General features: G+C 35.3%; 1 protein-coding gene across 6 annotated transcripts in view; it reads left to right on the plus strand.

Annotated features, from left to right (window-relative positions):
• Positions 1 to 14,536, plus strand: part of DOCK7 (dedicator of cytokinesis 7) — a 184,726-nt gene that overhangs the window by 18,481 nt on the left and 151,709 nt on the right. For 4 of the 6 annotated variants that reach the window (XM_082356245.1, XM_082356247.1, XM_082356246.1 and 1 more), the window contains exons 2-4: positions 3,230 to 3,335; positions 13,243 to 13,418; positions 13,608 to 13,676. In XM_082356245.1, coding sequence (XP_082212371.1) covers positions 3,230 to 3,335; positions 13,243 to 13,418; positions 13,608 to 13,676 — 351 coding nt within the window. Of the gene's footprint in view, positions 1 to 3,229; positions 3,336 to 4,785; positions 4,859 to 13,242; positions 13,419 to 13,607; positions 13,677 to 14,536 lie in introns of all 6 variants that reach the window. The other 2 variants (XM_082356243.1, XM_082356244.1) reach the window with 1 other exon arrangement.

Below are 14,536 nucleotides of genomic sequence, written 5' to 3' on the forward strand. Positions count from 1 at the left end.
TGTTATTAAATGAAAGATTGTCTCTTTTTGAAGTAATCATATTTTAAATTTTGTTTCACTTTTTAACATTTTCTGAAATCAGGGTATGTCTTTCAATTAATTGATAGTGTATTGCTTAATTAGCAAGGTTTTTCTTTCTTAGTGTACCTGAAGTAATAGCAAGTCTTAACAGTTACTGAGATCTTGAACTTGATCAAATATAGCAGTTTACAATTCAGATTACTCGTGGTTTAGCCCCAGAAACACTGAGAAACAGAAGCACTGAGGTAGTGCTGAGGTTGGTAGACTGAGTTGAGTAGCACCGAGGAAGATAGACACAATACTTGTTCTCTGTCTCTCTCTCTCTTTTTAAAAGCTTTTTCATATTTTCATCTCAGTCTTGACAACAGGATCAGGAGATTGTAAAGCCTTTAAACCAAACATAATAATGAACATTCACAGTGTATAGGCTTCATTAAAAGCCTAAGGGGAGTCATAAACTGCAGTGAATGTTCCTGTCCTCTCACATCCAGATGCTTTACAGAATTTGCCCTTTGTCCTCACCTCAATCTGTATCCTCCTTCAAAGGTTACATTCCTTCTTTAGCTTTCATCTCTAACCTCTAATCGTTTCTTCCTGCTCTTCTCTTCCTCCCTTGTCTGTTCTTAGTCTTTTTTATTTATTTACTTATTTTTTAAAAATTAGTAGACTTTTTGGGAGAGCAGTTTTAGATTTACAGAAAAGTGGAAAGTACAGAGAGTGCCCATGTTTACTTCCCAACCAAGTTTTCCCTTTTATTAAGATCTTGGATTAGTATGATACATTTGTTATAATAGATAAGCTAATATTGATACATTATTATTAACTAAAGTCCATAGATTACATTAGGTTTACTGTTTGTGTTGTATATTCTATAGGTTTTGACAAATGTATAATGATATGTATCCATCATAGTAGTAGTATCATAGAGAATAGTTTCACTGCCCTAAAAATCCCTGTGCATTACTTATTCATCTCTTCCTTTTCCTCCTTCTTCCAACCCCTGGCAACCACTATTTTTCACCCCTCCATAGTTTTGCCTTTTCCAGAATGTCATATAGGTGGAATCATACAGTATTGTATCCTTTTCAGATGGGCTTCTTTCACTTAGCAGTATTCTTTTAAGGTTCTTCCGTGTCTTTTTTGGCTTGATAGTGCATTTCTTTTTACTGCTGAATAATATTCCATTGTATGGATGTATCATAGTTTGTTTATCCATTTACCTATTGAAGGATAAGCTTCCAAGTTTTGGCAATTATGAGTAACAAATTAGCCTTTTATAAAACACAAATATGATCTAAAGTACTTCAGGTCACCTGTAAAGAAAAAGTTGAGCTAATTCAGTATCTTGAGCCTTAAAAAATGATAACTCTTTCACCTTTCTATCAGAAATTTCTAACTGAGTGGTCACCTCCTAGCGGTGCTCAAGAGATGTGTGTGGAGTGATTGAAGATGAAAAAAGTTAAGGGAGTATGGAAGAGAAGAAGGAGGCTAAAGATTATATCATATATTTGGATAATTTTTGGTAAATGAAATTGTCTAGAAATTCAGCTGGAAATTTGAATGGGCACGAAGATAGATGTTCAGGGCTCTGAATTTAACCATTAATTTGAGAACACTCCAGAACAGAAGTATCATCAAGCTGGCCCAGAATCGAAGGCAGTAGGCCTGTTTCACTTTACGTTCAATGGAATGATAGGAAGAAGGTAGGGTTTATTTTTTGGAAAAGAGTAAAAGAACAAAAGGCAAGGTTTATAAAATAGAGAAGTGACCAGTTGATGATCATAGGGTGGAGGTTAGATATTGACATCAGGAAAATAATTGTACAAAATCTATTGATAGTTGTCTTTATTTTGTGTTCTTTAGTTACATTTTTTACTTAGTAAAAATGTTACTAATGTGAGGAAGTTATTTAATTACTGGATTTAAGACTCACTAAATATTTTGGTTTATAATTTTGTGAAGTTTAAGGAATATAGAGCTTAATGAGCTACAAAGTCATTTAAATGTCTAAAATATTTTTGTTTTAGAAATATTTATTTATTTATTTGGCTGCGCTGGGTCTTAGTTGTGGCACGAGGGATCTTCGTTGCCACGTGCGTGCGGGATCTTTTAGTTTCGGCTTGTGGGATCTAGTTCCCTGACGAGGGATGGAGCCTGGCCCCTCTGCATTGGGAGCGCGGAGTCTTAACCACTGAACCACCAGGGAAGTCCCTAGAAATATTATTTAGTAAATTTGAAGTACTAGTATGCTCCCAAGGGTCAACAAGCAGCTTGAAATCGTGGAACTTCCTAAACTTTAATCCTGTTTCAAATAAGGACTTACTGGTCAAGTTATGTTATGGTAATGCCTTTGTGGTTTACTTCATTTGTCAGTAATACTATATATTTCATAGGACTAAATATACATTTCTCTGTTTTAAGTGCCACATGCTAAATATTTTAGGGAAAATAGCAATGAATGAAACCACTGCCTCTGTTTGTATAGGGCATACATGAATGTGGAAAAAATAACTAGGAAGGAGGAAAATGCAAGTTAGGTTATGATAAATGCTCTAAGAGTTTTTAAGAAGGGTGGTATTTTAGCTGTGGTGAGTCAAGAAGCTTGTATGGAAGTCCTGCCATTTGAGTTTTACCCCTAAAACTAGTTAAGAGTTGAATTTGTGGATACAGGAGAGAAACAGCATTCTAGGAAGCAGTTTATGTTCATTGAGAAGAATTTGGGAAGGGATATGTAAGGCTGAAAAGGTGATTAGAGTCAGATTATGGAAAGCCATTAATGCCAGAGTATAAAGACAATTTTTATTAGTTAAGTAAAAATAGGGAATAGTTTTCTGGGGCATGAATATTGTTTATAAAGTATTTTGAATTAATTTTATATCCTTAAAATATATACACATTAATATATACATCTTATTGTAGCTTCCAGCTCTATCATAAACCAAAATATCAATATGTTCCCTGAAATGCCATATACAAAAAAAAGCCTTATGTAAGTTGGCTATAAGTGTTGTACCCTATATCAGCATTGTAAAGATTGTCTACTGTAATTATAAGCAGTATTTACCAAAATATCTTATAAATTTATAGCCTTATTGATGTGCTGAGATTTTGTTGTTCTTTAGATGAGTTTTTAAAATTCTTAGCTTTCTCTCATTTTAAGTTAGTTTGTTTTCTTTTTAAAAACAATGTTCTTGCTTTTTTGTTGTAGAACTGTGGCTGCTGAAGTTAGGAAGCAGATCTCTGGACAGTACAGTGGTTCTCCCCAGCTGCTCAAAAACCTCAACATTGTTGGCAGTATATCCCATCATACCACAGTAAGTAGCATATTTAACATATGGTATGTTACTGTGTAATTCTGACTAGGCCATGAAAAAATAGTGGAAAGATAAGAGCCAGTAGATTGGGTTCCATCACTACTCTCATTAACAACCTTATTTGTTGCTATCTCTTTTCTGAAATTTGAGTCAGAGGAGTGTTGGGAGGTGTTATAGAAGTGTTGATTTCCTAGTCAACTCTGAAACTTTACATTCAGGATTTAATCAACTCTGGAATTTTGCAATTAGAACTTCCCAGACCCAAGGTGATTCATACATGAAAATTCAGGAATCTATTCTAAAAATAATAGGTACTGAAGTAAATGTTAAATAATTATGTAGATTCATAGTATTATCTATCTCCTTTAATAGAAAGGAATATATAGTTATTGAATTATTGCTTTAAGCCAGGTGCTATGTCAGAGATATAAATATATGTTTTCTTATTCAAGAGGCTGGCACGAAGATAATCAATTTTGATAAAAAACTGATACTTATTATAGTAGGAATATGAATTAAAAACATGCTCCATTTGTCAAAAACTGAAAAAGTAATTAAGAGTGACTTGGGTGAAGTTGTATTAACACTTTCTGTTTAGTTATGAAATGGTACCAATTACTGAACAAACATCATATGCCAGAGCATAATAGTTTGATTGACTTGTAGTGACATGTTTATAATGTTTGTGTTATTAAAATTTTAAAACATGGAGTTTACTTTTAACAACAGTAACATACTGATTGGAGAAATTTTAGAATATATAGATTTCTGGATGGTGTAAATGTACATGGAGATGATCCTTCTAATACCCTCTTAGTGTCTTCAACTCCTCTTTTCAACTGATTTCCTGCATTCTGTGTTACACCTTAACTATTCACTTCCATAGTCATCTCTGGATTTAGTCATTATGAATAACCATAAGCCTCCTGTAATCTCAGTTTTATGTTTCCTATTCTCTTAATACCACTTCTTATCTTTCTTGCTCTCTTGTTCTGGCGCTCTGACTTCAACTGTCCTTCAACACCACTGGGACCTAGAATTTGTGATCATACTAACTTTTTTGTGTCTCTCACCCCTTGATGTCCTCTTTTCTCTCCTTAGCAAACTTAAATTATTTGTTGATCATTATAATTACTCTTTTGCGTATACTCTTGGCTTCCTTAACTTCTTCTCATGTCATTTGCACTACCTCAGTGCTGTTTAAATCCAACCTTCTGCTTACGTCATACCTGTACTTGTGCAGCTGAGTATGGCTGGAGGAAAACACACAGATCCCATTGACTGGTCTCACGTTAAATTTATGACCACTAACTCATGAAGGCTTTAACATTGCTAGGCAAACATTTTATTTTCCTAGTCCGTTCATTTTCCCACTGTTTTAGTTGACCCATTTCATGCCTCCTACTCTTTCCTTAAAACCCTAATTGCTCTTCCCCATTTTCACTCTTAGGATGACTTGGCTTCCTGTTTCACTGAGAAAATTGAAGCAGTCAGAAAGAACGTCCACATACTCCTACCACCATGTGTGTTCACCTTTTATCATCTGTACCCATATTGTCTGTCTGTTCACCAGTTATTTTAAATGAACCACTAGTGAACTAGATCCCAAGTTCCCTTGCTCAAATACAGTACTTTAGGAATTCTCCCTACTCTCTCTTTTTTAGAAAAATTTATTTATTTTATTTATTTATTTTTGGCTGTGTTGGGTCTTCGTTGCTGTGTGCGGGCTTTCTCTAGTTGCGGTGAGCAGGGGCTACTCTTCATTGTGGTGCGCATGCTTCTCATTGCAGTGGCTTCTCTTGATGTGGAGCACCGGCTGTAGGTGCGCAGGCTTCAGTAGTTGTGGCACGTGGGCTCTAGAGCACAGGCTCGGTAGTTGTGGCACATGGGCTTAGTTGCTCCGCAGCATGTGGGATCCTCCCGGACCAGGGCTCGAACCTGTGCCCCTGCATTGGCAGGCAGATTCTTAACCACTGTGCCACCCGGGAAGTCCTCCCTTCTCTTTTATATCATCACTTTTTCTCTCTATTTATTGGATCATTCCCATCAGTATATAAACATGCAAGCATGCCGTTATTTCTCCCATCTAAAAAAATTCTGCTTTTTTTGCCCCACTTTTCCATCAGTCTCCAACCTCCAATATTTCTTTGCTCTTTTTTGCAACAAAATTCCTTCGAAGGGTTGTCAGAGCTTGCTGATTTCAATTTCTCTTGTATTCTCTCTGAAAAAGTTCTTTTTAAGTTATGGGAATCTTCAAACATACACAGAAGTAGAAGACTAGTATAAACATTAACATCTTTAAATTTAACCACAGTGCTGTTATCACACTTAACAAAATTAACAGTCCATAATTCTTTGGTATCATCTAATATCCAGTGCATGTTAAATTTTCTTGATTATTTCATGCATATCTTTTTATAGTTGGTTTATTCAAATCAGGATCAAACAAAATCCACAGATGGAATTTGGTCTTAGATCACTTGCATTTTAAAAAAAAAGCAGTTTCTCCCTCCTCTAACTTTTTTTTTAAATTGAGGTATGGCTGCCTTACAATATTAAATAAGTTTCAGGTGTACAGCACTGTGTTTCACTATATTTAAAGGTTGTACTCCATTTAGAGTTATTATAAAATACTGGCTATGTTCCCTTTGCTGTATAATATATTATTGTAGCTTCTTTATTTTATAATAGTAATTTGTACCTCTTAATCTCCTACCCCTATCTTGCCCCTGTCCCCCCCACTGGTAACCACTAGTTTGTTCTCTATGTTTGTGAGTCTGTTTCTTTTTTTGTTATATTCTCTAGTTTATTTTATAGATTGCACATGTAAGTGATAACATAAAATTTGTTTTTCTCTGTCTGACTTACTTCACTAAACATAATATCGTCCAGATCCATCCATGTTGTTGCTCATATGGTCGTCTAATAGTCTACGAGGGTGCCAAGAGCATCCAATGGGGAAAGGATAGTCTCTTCAACAAATGGTGCTGGGAAAGCTAGAAAGACACATGCAGAGCAGTGAAATTGGTTCCCTATCTTGTACTACTTACAAAAATTAACTTGAAATGGATCAAAGTCTTAAACATAACACCTGATACTATAAAACTCCTAAAAGAAAATGTAGAGAAGAAGCTCCTTGATGTTGTTCTTGGAAATGATGTTTTTGGATATGACACCAAAAGCACAAACACCAAAAGCAAAAATCAACAAATTGGGGCTACATCAAGCTTAAAAGCTTTTGCACAGCAAAAGAAACAATTAACAAAATGAAAAGGCATCCTATGGGAGAAAAATTTTTGCAAGTCATATATCAGATAAGGGGTTAATATCCAAAATATATAAAGAACTCATACACCTCAATAACAAAAAGACAAACAATCCGATTAAAAATAGGCAGAAGAACTAAATAGACATTTTTCCAAAGAAGTTATCCAAATGGCCAACAGGTACATGAAAAAGTGCTCAGGGAAATGGAAGTTAAAACCACGATGAGATATCCCCTCACACCTGTTAGAATGGTTATCATCAAGAAGACAAGCGATAACAAGTGCTGGCGAGGATGTGGAGAAAAGGGAACCTTTGTGCACTGTTGGTGGGAATGCAACGTGGTACAGCCATATTTTTTCCTCCATACTGGAAAGCAGTATGGAGGTTCCTCAAAAAACTAAAAATAGAACTACAATATGATCCAGCAGTTCCACTTCTGGGTATTTATCTGAAGAAAATGAAAACACTAATTCGAGAAGGTACACACACCCCAATGTTCATAAAAACATTATTTACAGTAGCCAAGATATGGAAGCAACCTAAATGTCCATCAACAGATGAATGGATAAAGAAGATGTGGTGTATATATACAATGGAATACTACTCCCTCCTCCAACTTTTAAGTTTGTTTGTTTTTATGCCATTGACTTGTTGAGGAAATTGGATTAGTTGTCTTATAGAATTTCCTGCCTTTTGGATTTTATGTTTATTTCCTTGTAGACTTGTTTCTCTATCTCCTGTATTTCCTGTAACTGGTTAGATTCTGGTTCAACTTTTTTGAAATTTCTTCCTTGTAGACTTGTTTCTCTATCTTCTGTATTCCCTGTATACGATTAGATTCTGGTTCAACTTTTTTTTTTTTTAACGGCTTTACTGAGATTTTTTTCACATAACCATACAATTCATCCATTTAATTTACAATTCAGTGGATTTAATATGTTCGCAGATATGTGCAACCATCACAACAGTCAATTTAGAACGTTTTCATTACCTCAAAAAGAAACTGTTTAGCTATCACCCTTTTATCTCCCTTCCCCCATCCCAAAACAACCACTAATCAAATACCAGAATTTTGATGGCACACCAGAAAAGACTGAAAGAGATCTGAACACTAAACATGTTAGTCAGAATTCCAATGCAGTGATTGTTGAAGTAAGACAGTGTCTCACATTGCCTGTAAGGGATTCTGTAGTGCTTCACTGTTGCTTCTTATTGCATCCTTTAACCCTGCTTACTGCCCAGTCATTCTCTGTTATAAAATCATGTTGCAATCTCCTCCCTTGAATCTGTAAATACAGGATCTTTCTTTGAAGTCTTGCAAAATAATTTATAGTTGTAAGCAGCTTATCACTACATCTGAAAACTAGCCCAGGCAGTTGTCTCTGATGGGAGTCAGAGAGAGTGGAGACAGTTGTAGCAGAAAAAAATTTATTTCCTTGCTCCAAGTCTAGTTAATATTACACCTAGAAAACCAGTGACTTTCTATGTGAGTTTGGGAAACAAGATCATTTATCATCTCTGTGATTTAGTGTTGTTAAGAGAGTGTCATAGCTTTCTTCCCAACCCTAACCCTTACTCTTGATATGGTTGGTCAATCTTTGAGGAAAGGTTAATTTTGAATTAGACATATGTAAGGACTCCCAGCTTTTGTCATTATTTTCATGGAGTATCATTTGTGACACTTTGAATCCTGAAAAGTATACTGCCTCAGAAATAATTCTTAGGTGGAGAAGTATTGATTTATAAAGTTTAAAAAAATGTTCGCTTAAATTTATGTATGTATGTATTTATATTGTGGTAAAATATACACAACAAAATTTATCAGTTTAACCATTTCTAAGTGTACAATTAAATGGCATCAAGTACACTCACAATTTTGTGCAACCATCACCACTATCCATTTCCAAAACTTTTTAATTAACGCAAACTGAAACCCTGTACCCATTAAAAAATAATTCCATTCCCCGCCTCCTCCCAATCCCCAGTAACCTCCATTCTATTTCCTGTCTCTATGAATTTGTCTATTATATGTACATACCTCATGTAAGTGGAATCATACAATATTTGTCTTTTTGTGTCTGGCTTATTTCACTCAGCATAATGTCTTCAAGGTTCATGTGTTAGAATGCTTCAACAGCATGTGTTAGAATTTCATTTCTTTTTAAGGTTGAAAAATATGCCATTGTATATGTGTACCACATTTTGTTTATCCATTCATCTGTTGATGGACATTGGATTGTTCTCACCTTTTGGCTATTGGTAATGATGCTGCTATGAACATGAGTGTACAAGTATCTGTTTGAGTCTCTATTTTCAGTTTTTTTGAGTATATAGCTAGAAGTGGAATTGGTGGGTCATATGGTAATTCTGTGTGTTTTGGTATTTTTTTTTTTCCAGAACCACCAAATTGTTTTCAACAGCAGCTGTACCATTTTACATTCCCACCAGCAGTGCACAAGACTTCCAATTTCTCAATATCCTCTCCTACACTTGTTATTTTACATTTTTTGGTAATAGCCATCATAATGGGTGTGAAGTAGTATCTTGTGTTTTTGATTTGCACTTTCCTCATCCCACTAATTTTGTTATGTTTTATTTTCATTTAGTTCAATGTAATTTTTAAATTTCATTTTTCAGACTTCTGTGACTCATGGATTATTTGGAACTGTGTTTTTAGTTTTCAAGTGTATGGAGGTTTTCCTGTTGTCTTTCTGTTGCTAATTTCTAGTTTGATTACATTATGGTCAGAGAACACACTCTGTATGATTTCAGTTTTTTAAAATTTGTTGAGGTTTGTTTTAGGGTTCAGGATATGGTCTATCCTGGTATTTTCTTTTTGGGCCTTTGAGAAAAGTATTTGGTCTGTTGTCGTTGGGTGGATTGTTCTAAAAATGTCAATTAGATCCTGTTGGTTGATGGTGCTGTTGAATTTTACCATATCCTTGTTGATTTTTCTGTTTGGTTTTCTTTCAGTTGTTGAGAGAGATGTCTTGAAGTCTCCAGCTATAACTGTAGATATATCTTATTTCTTCTTTCAGTTCTGTCATTTTTTGCTTCCCATAATTTATAGCTCTGTTGTTTAGTACCTGCACATTTAAGATTGCTATGGGTCATAGCTGTTATCATCAGTAATGTACCTCTTTATTCAGTACTTTTCTTTGCACTGAAGTCGAAGTACTTTATCTTATGTTAATATAGCCACTTCTGCTTTCTTTTGATTAATGTATATATGGTATATCTTTTTCCACCCTTTTGTTTTCAGCCTCCTTATAGTGTCTTTTTTGAAGTGAGCTTTTGGTATACCATACTGGTACGTCATGTTTTTAAATCCATTCTGCCAGTCTCTTATCTTTTTATTGGTGTATGTAGGCCATTTACATTTAATGTTACTATCATTCTGCTAGGGCTTTAATCTGCCATTTTATTTTTTGTTTGTTCTCTCTGCTTTTTGTTTCTCTAGTTTCCTTTTTCTGTCTTCCTGTGGGTTACCTGAACAGTTTTTAGAATTCCATTTTGTTATCTGTAATGTTGTTGAGTGCATATCTTTGTATAGTCTTTTTAGTGGTTGCTTAAGGTATTGTATATACGTAACTAATCACGCTACTGGTGTTGACATTTTACCAGTTTGAGTGAAGTGTGGAAATCTTATGTACCTTTATGTCTCTTCACCCTATAGGTATTAAATTATATAGACCTCACCTGACATTGCCTCAGCAGTAAGGGGAAGGAGTTCTTGTTACTGCTGTATAGGAATAGGTGTCCAGATTCCCTGTGTGGACTCCACTGACACTGTGGGAGTGGAGGATTCATTACCTTCCAGTAGATGTGAAAATCTCAGCTCCCCACTCTGACTTCTCTGACATCGTGCTGAATGGGTAGTGTTGGGATGGCTTGTTACAGCTTGGTGAGGGTGAAGTCTAGCTCCCCATTTGGCCTTTGCTGGTGTGGATATTGGTGGGACTACAGTTTTTCATGTGATGTTTGGCTGGAGTAGAGTGGTTATTCTCTAACAGTTTTCTATTTTACTAGGCTGCTGCTTTCTTGGTCCTTTGGCTGGGGAGAACAGGCTTTGGTTGTGTTTTTTGTTTTCCTGTGCTCCTTGGTGTTTCTGGGTTGTGGGCTTCTCTGCATCAGGTCTGGAGTATATAAGGTAAAAAGAAATTTTAGGTAACTCACTGTTGTGCTATTCCTTGGGTCCCGAGGTCCCTGTTGGTCTGCCTTTCTCTATCCACCTTTCAGAGCCGTCTTATGTTTATTTTATATATAATCTCCAGGGTTTGTAGTTGTAACTAGTGGGAAGAATAGAGATAAGTATGTCTACTCCATCTTCCTGGAAGTGGAGGTACCTACTTGTGACTTTTGATGCTGAGCACTTTTTCATGTGCTAACTGGCCATTTTTTAAAAAATAAATTTTATTTTATGGACTCTGTTGGATTTTTTTATTTAAAAAAATTTATTTATTTATTTATTTATTTTGGTTGTGCCAGGTCTTAGTTGTGGCACGTGTGCTCCTTAGTTGTGGCTCGAGGGCTCCTTAGTTGTGGCATGCAAACTCTTAGTTACAGCATGCATGTGGGATCTAGTTCCCTGACCAGGGATCCATCCTGCGTCCCCTGCGTTGGGAGATGGATTCTTAACCACTGCGCCACCAGGGAAGTCCCTAACTGGCCATTTTTATATCTTCCTTTCTGAATGTCTTACCAACTGCCCCCCCCCCATGCCATTTATTTGAGGGGGTGGTTTGTTTTTATGAGATGTGGGACTTCTTTATATATTCTAGATGCCAGTCCCTTATTAAATGTATTTTGTAAATATTTTCTCTTAGTGTGGCTTGCCTGTTCATTTTCTTAACCATCTTTTGATGTATCAATTTTTCTTTTACGATTATCCCTTTCTCTGAGAAACCTTTGCCTACTCCAAATTTTGAAGATATTCTCCTATATTTCCTTCTAGCAGCTTTATAGTTTTAGCATTTATGTTTATATCTATGGTCCATCTCAGTTTAGTTTTTGTACATGTCGTGATGTAAGGATTGAAGTTCATTTTTCCCCCATATAGATATCCAATTTTTCCAGCAACAGTAATTGAAAAAGATTTCCCTTTCCCTGATGAATTGCTTCCATGCTTCTATTAAGCATGTCATGATAGTGTATTAGGTACTTGGTAGAATAGGTAAGATAGAATGCTTATGAGAGAAAACCATGAATTTAGATCTTAAAGACCCAGTTTGAAATTTTTCTCTATCATTTTGTGGCTATTTTATTTTCAGAAGTTAACTTCTTTGAGCACAATTGCCTTTATTTGTAGAATTGAAATAGTAATTATCTCTAACTTATAGGGTTTGGGGGAGGTTTAAATGAGAAAACATATAATGATAATGATAATAATAGCCTATCTTTTGAGTGTTTATGATGTGATAGTCATTCATTATTTTACTTAGTATCTTTAAAATGTTGTTGCTCTACCTAGTTGTTCAGTCCAAAGAAGTATAGATTAAAGCACCTTCTTTGTAGTAATGCAAACTTGCACAGTAGGCAGGTCTCAGTGTTTTTACCCAGTTGAAGATCTTGAAAAATAACATATTCTTATTTTCATTGGTCCACAACTACACATTTGTTGTATAATCATTTATAGTTTTGCCTGAATAATTTTCTTTCTTGAATTAGATAAGAAATAGAGTATCTTATCAAAAACTATAATTTCAGCTTGGCTAAGGAATGCCACAAATATCCTATTATTGCTAATAATACTTTTAATAGGGTCTATTAGTTTCCTTGGGTGCTGTAACAAATTCCCACAAACTGGGTGGCTTAAAACAACAGAAATGTATTCTTTCACAGTGCTGGAGTCCAGAAGTCTGGAATCAGTATCAACGGGCAGAAATCAAGGTTTTGGCAAGGTTGCACTTTCTTCAGAGGCTCCCTTCAGTATCACTTTCTCGCCTCTTCCAGATTCTGGTGGCTGCTTGTGGCACATCACTTCTATCTTTAAGGCCAGAATCTTCAAATCTCTCTTTTCTGTGTCTTCACATGGCTTTCCTCTTGGTGTGGCCCAAATCTCTGTTTATCTTCATATAAGGATATATGTGATTGCATTTAGGACCCACTCATAATCCAGGATAATGTCCCTCTTTTAAGATCCTTAATGATATCTTCAAACACTCTTATTTTATATTTTATTTATTTATTTTGACATATAAGGTCCATGGATTGGGATTTGGCAATCTTTTGGAGGGCCATTTTTCCCCCTACTGCAGTATGGTTGTACGTTTTTACTAGGATAACAGTAACAACAAATAAAGTAAAAGCACCACTAAGAAACTTAGCAATGAAAATTCCAAATTATAAAAAAGAATCCCTCCAGTGAGTATTTTGTCACTGTATAGTATTATAAATCTGTTAATTATCTTACTGTTTTTATGTGGGAGTTATGGGCAAAATCGAAGCAAGAAGATCAGAGAGAGTATGACCCAACACTTTGTGGTTTCTTTAGTTCATCTGGCTGAATATCTGTTGACATTTTAGAAATAGCAAGGAAAAAATTATGTTTTTTTAAATAATAAATCTATTTAAGTTTTAAAATTCTTGTGTCCACCTCTTCCTTTATACCCACCTCTCACATCCATCCCTCTTTATAAAGGTGCCCCTTACTGAAGCAGTGGATCCAGTGGATTTGGAAGATTACCTCATTACTCATCCTTTAGCTGTGGATTCTGGGCTTTTAAGGGATTTGATTGAATTCCCTCCAGATGATATTGAAGTGGTTTATAGTCCTAGGGACTGTAGAACCCTTGTTTCAGCTGTACCTGAAGAAAGGTAAGGAGACATTTACCTATTTCTGGTTTTAGTGTAACTATAAAAAGGCTACCTTCCATTATTTTATTTAGATTCTATTTCTTGTGGTAGTGTTGTTTCCTATTATATGAACAAGAGCACGGCAGCAGAATTCACAAACATCAATGCTTTCCTGTCTAAATTATAAATATATTTTCTTTTTTAAAATAGTGAAATGGATCCACATGTTAGAGATTGTATAAGGAGTTATACAGAAGACTGGGCAATTGTGATCAGAAAGTAAGTTATATATTCATTATGACATTTAAAAATACTGAGTAGGATCTATAAATGGATTAAGGTAGATTAATACTAATTATGAGACCTGAAAATTCATTTAAAAAGTAGCTGAAAAAGTAAAAGAAGAACCTTTGCATATAGATATTTTTTCCTTAGGAGTTCCACAATTACTTTCTCTTACTTTCCTTATAAAATAATACGTTTGTGAGGATAGTATTTCTATATTATCATAGATCATTAATAACTAATAATAACATATAATAATGATTTGTAGTCTAATTCTTTTGGGAAATCGTGGGTAAATATTGATGAATAATTTGTATTTCTCAAAAAGAATCCAATTTATTAAATTGGTTAAGTTAAATTTATTTATTTATTTTATTTACTTATTTTAAAAAATTATATATTTATTTATTTATTTATGGCCGCATTGGGTCTTCGTTGCTGCACGCGGGCTTTCTCTAGTTGCGGCGAGTGGGGGCTATTCTTCATTGTGGTGTGCGGGCCTCTCATTGCGGTGGCTTCTCTTGTTGTGGAGCACGGTCTCTAGATGTGTGGGCTTCAGTAGTTGTGGCACGTGGGCTCTAGAGCGCAGGCTCAGTAGTTGTGGCGCACGGGCTTAGTTGCTCCACGGCATGTGGGATCTTCCTGGACCAGGGCTCGAACCCACGTCCCCTGTATTGGCAGGCGGATTCTTAACCACTGCGCCACCAGGGAAGTCCCAGTTAAGTTAAATTTAATAGCTAGTTTTCTAGATCAAGCTGTTTGCAAGGTCTCTGCCTTTTATTAACTAACTGAATATTTACAGGTCCTTGACCTGTACATCCAATCAAGTAAGTAGTTGTAAAAATAATGTTTTG

This window comes from Balaenoptera borealis (assembly GCF_965194805.1).
Source record: "Balaenoptera borealis genome assembly, chromosome: 1".
Taxonomy (NCBI): Eukaryota; Metazoa; Chordata; class Mammalia; order Artiodactyla; family Balaenopteridae; genus Balaenoptera; species Balaenoptera borealis.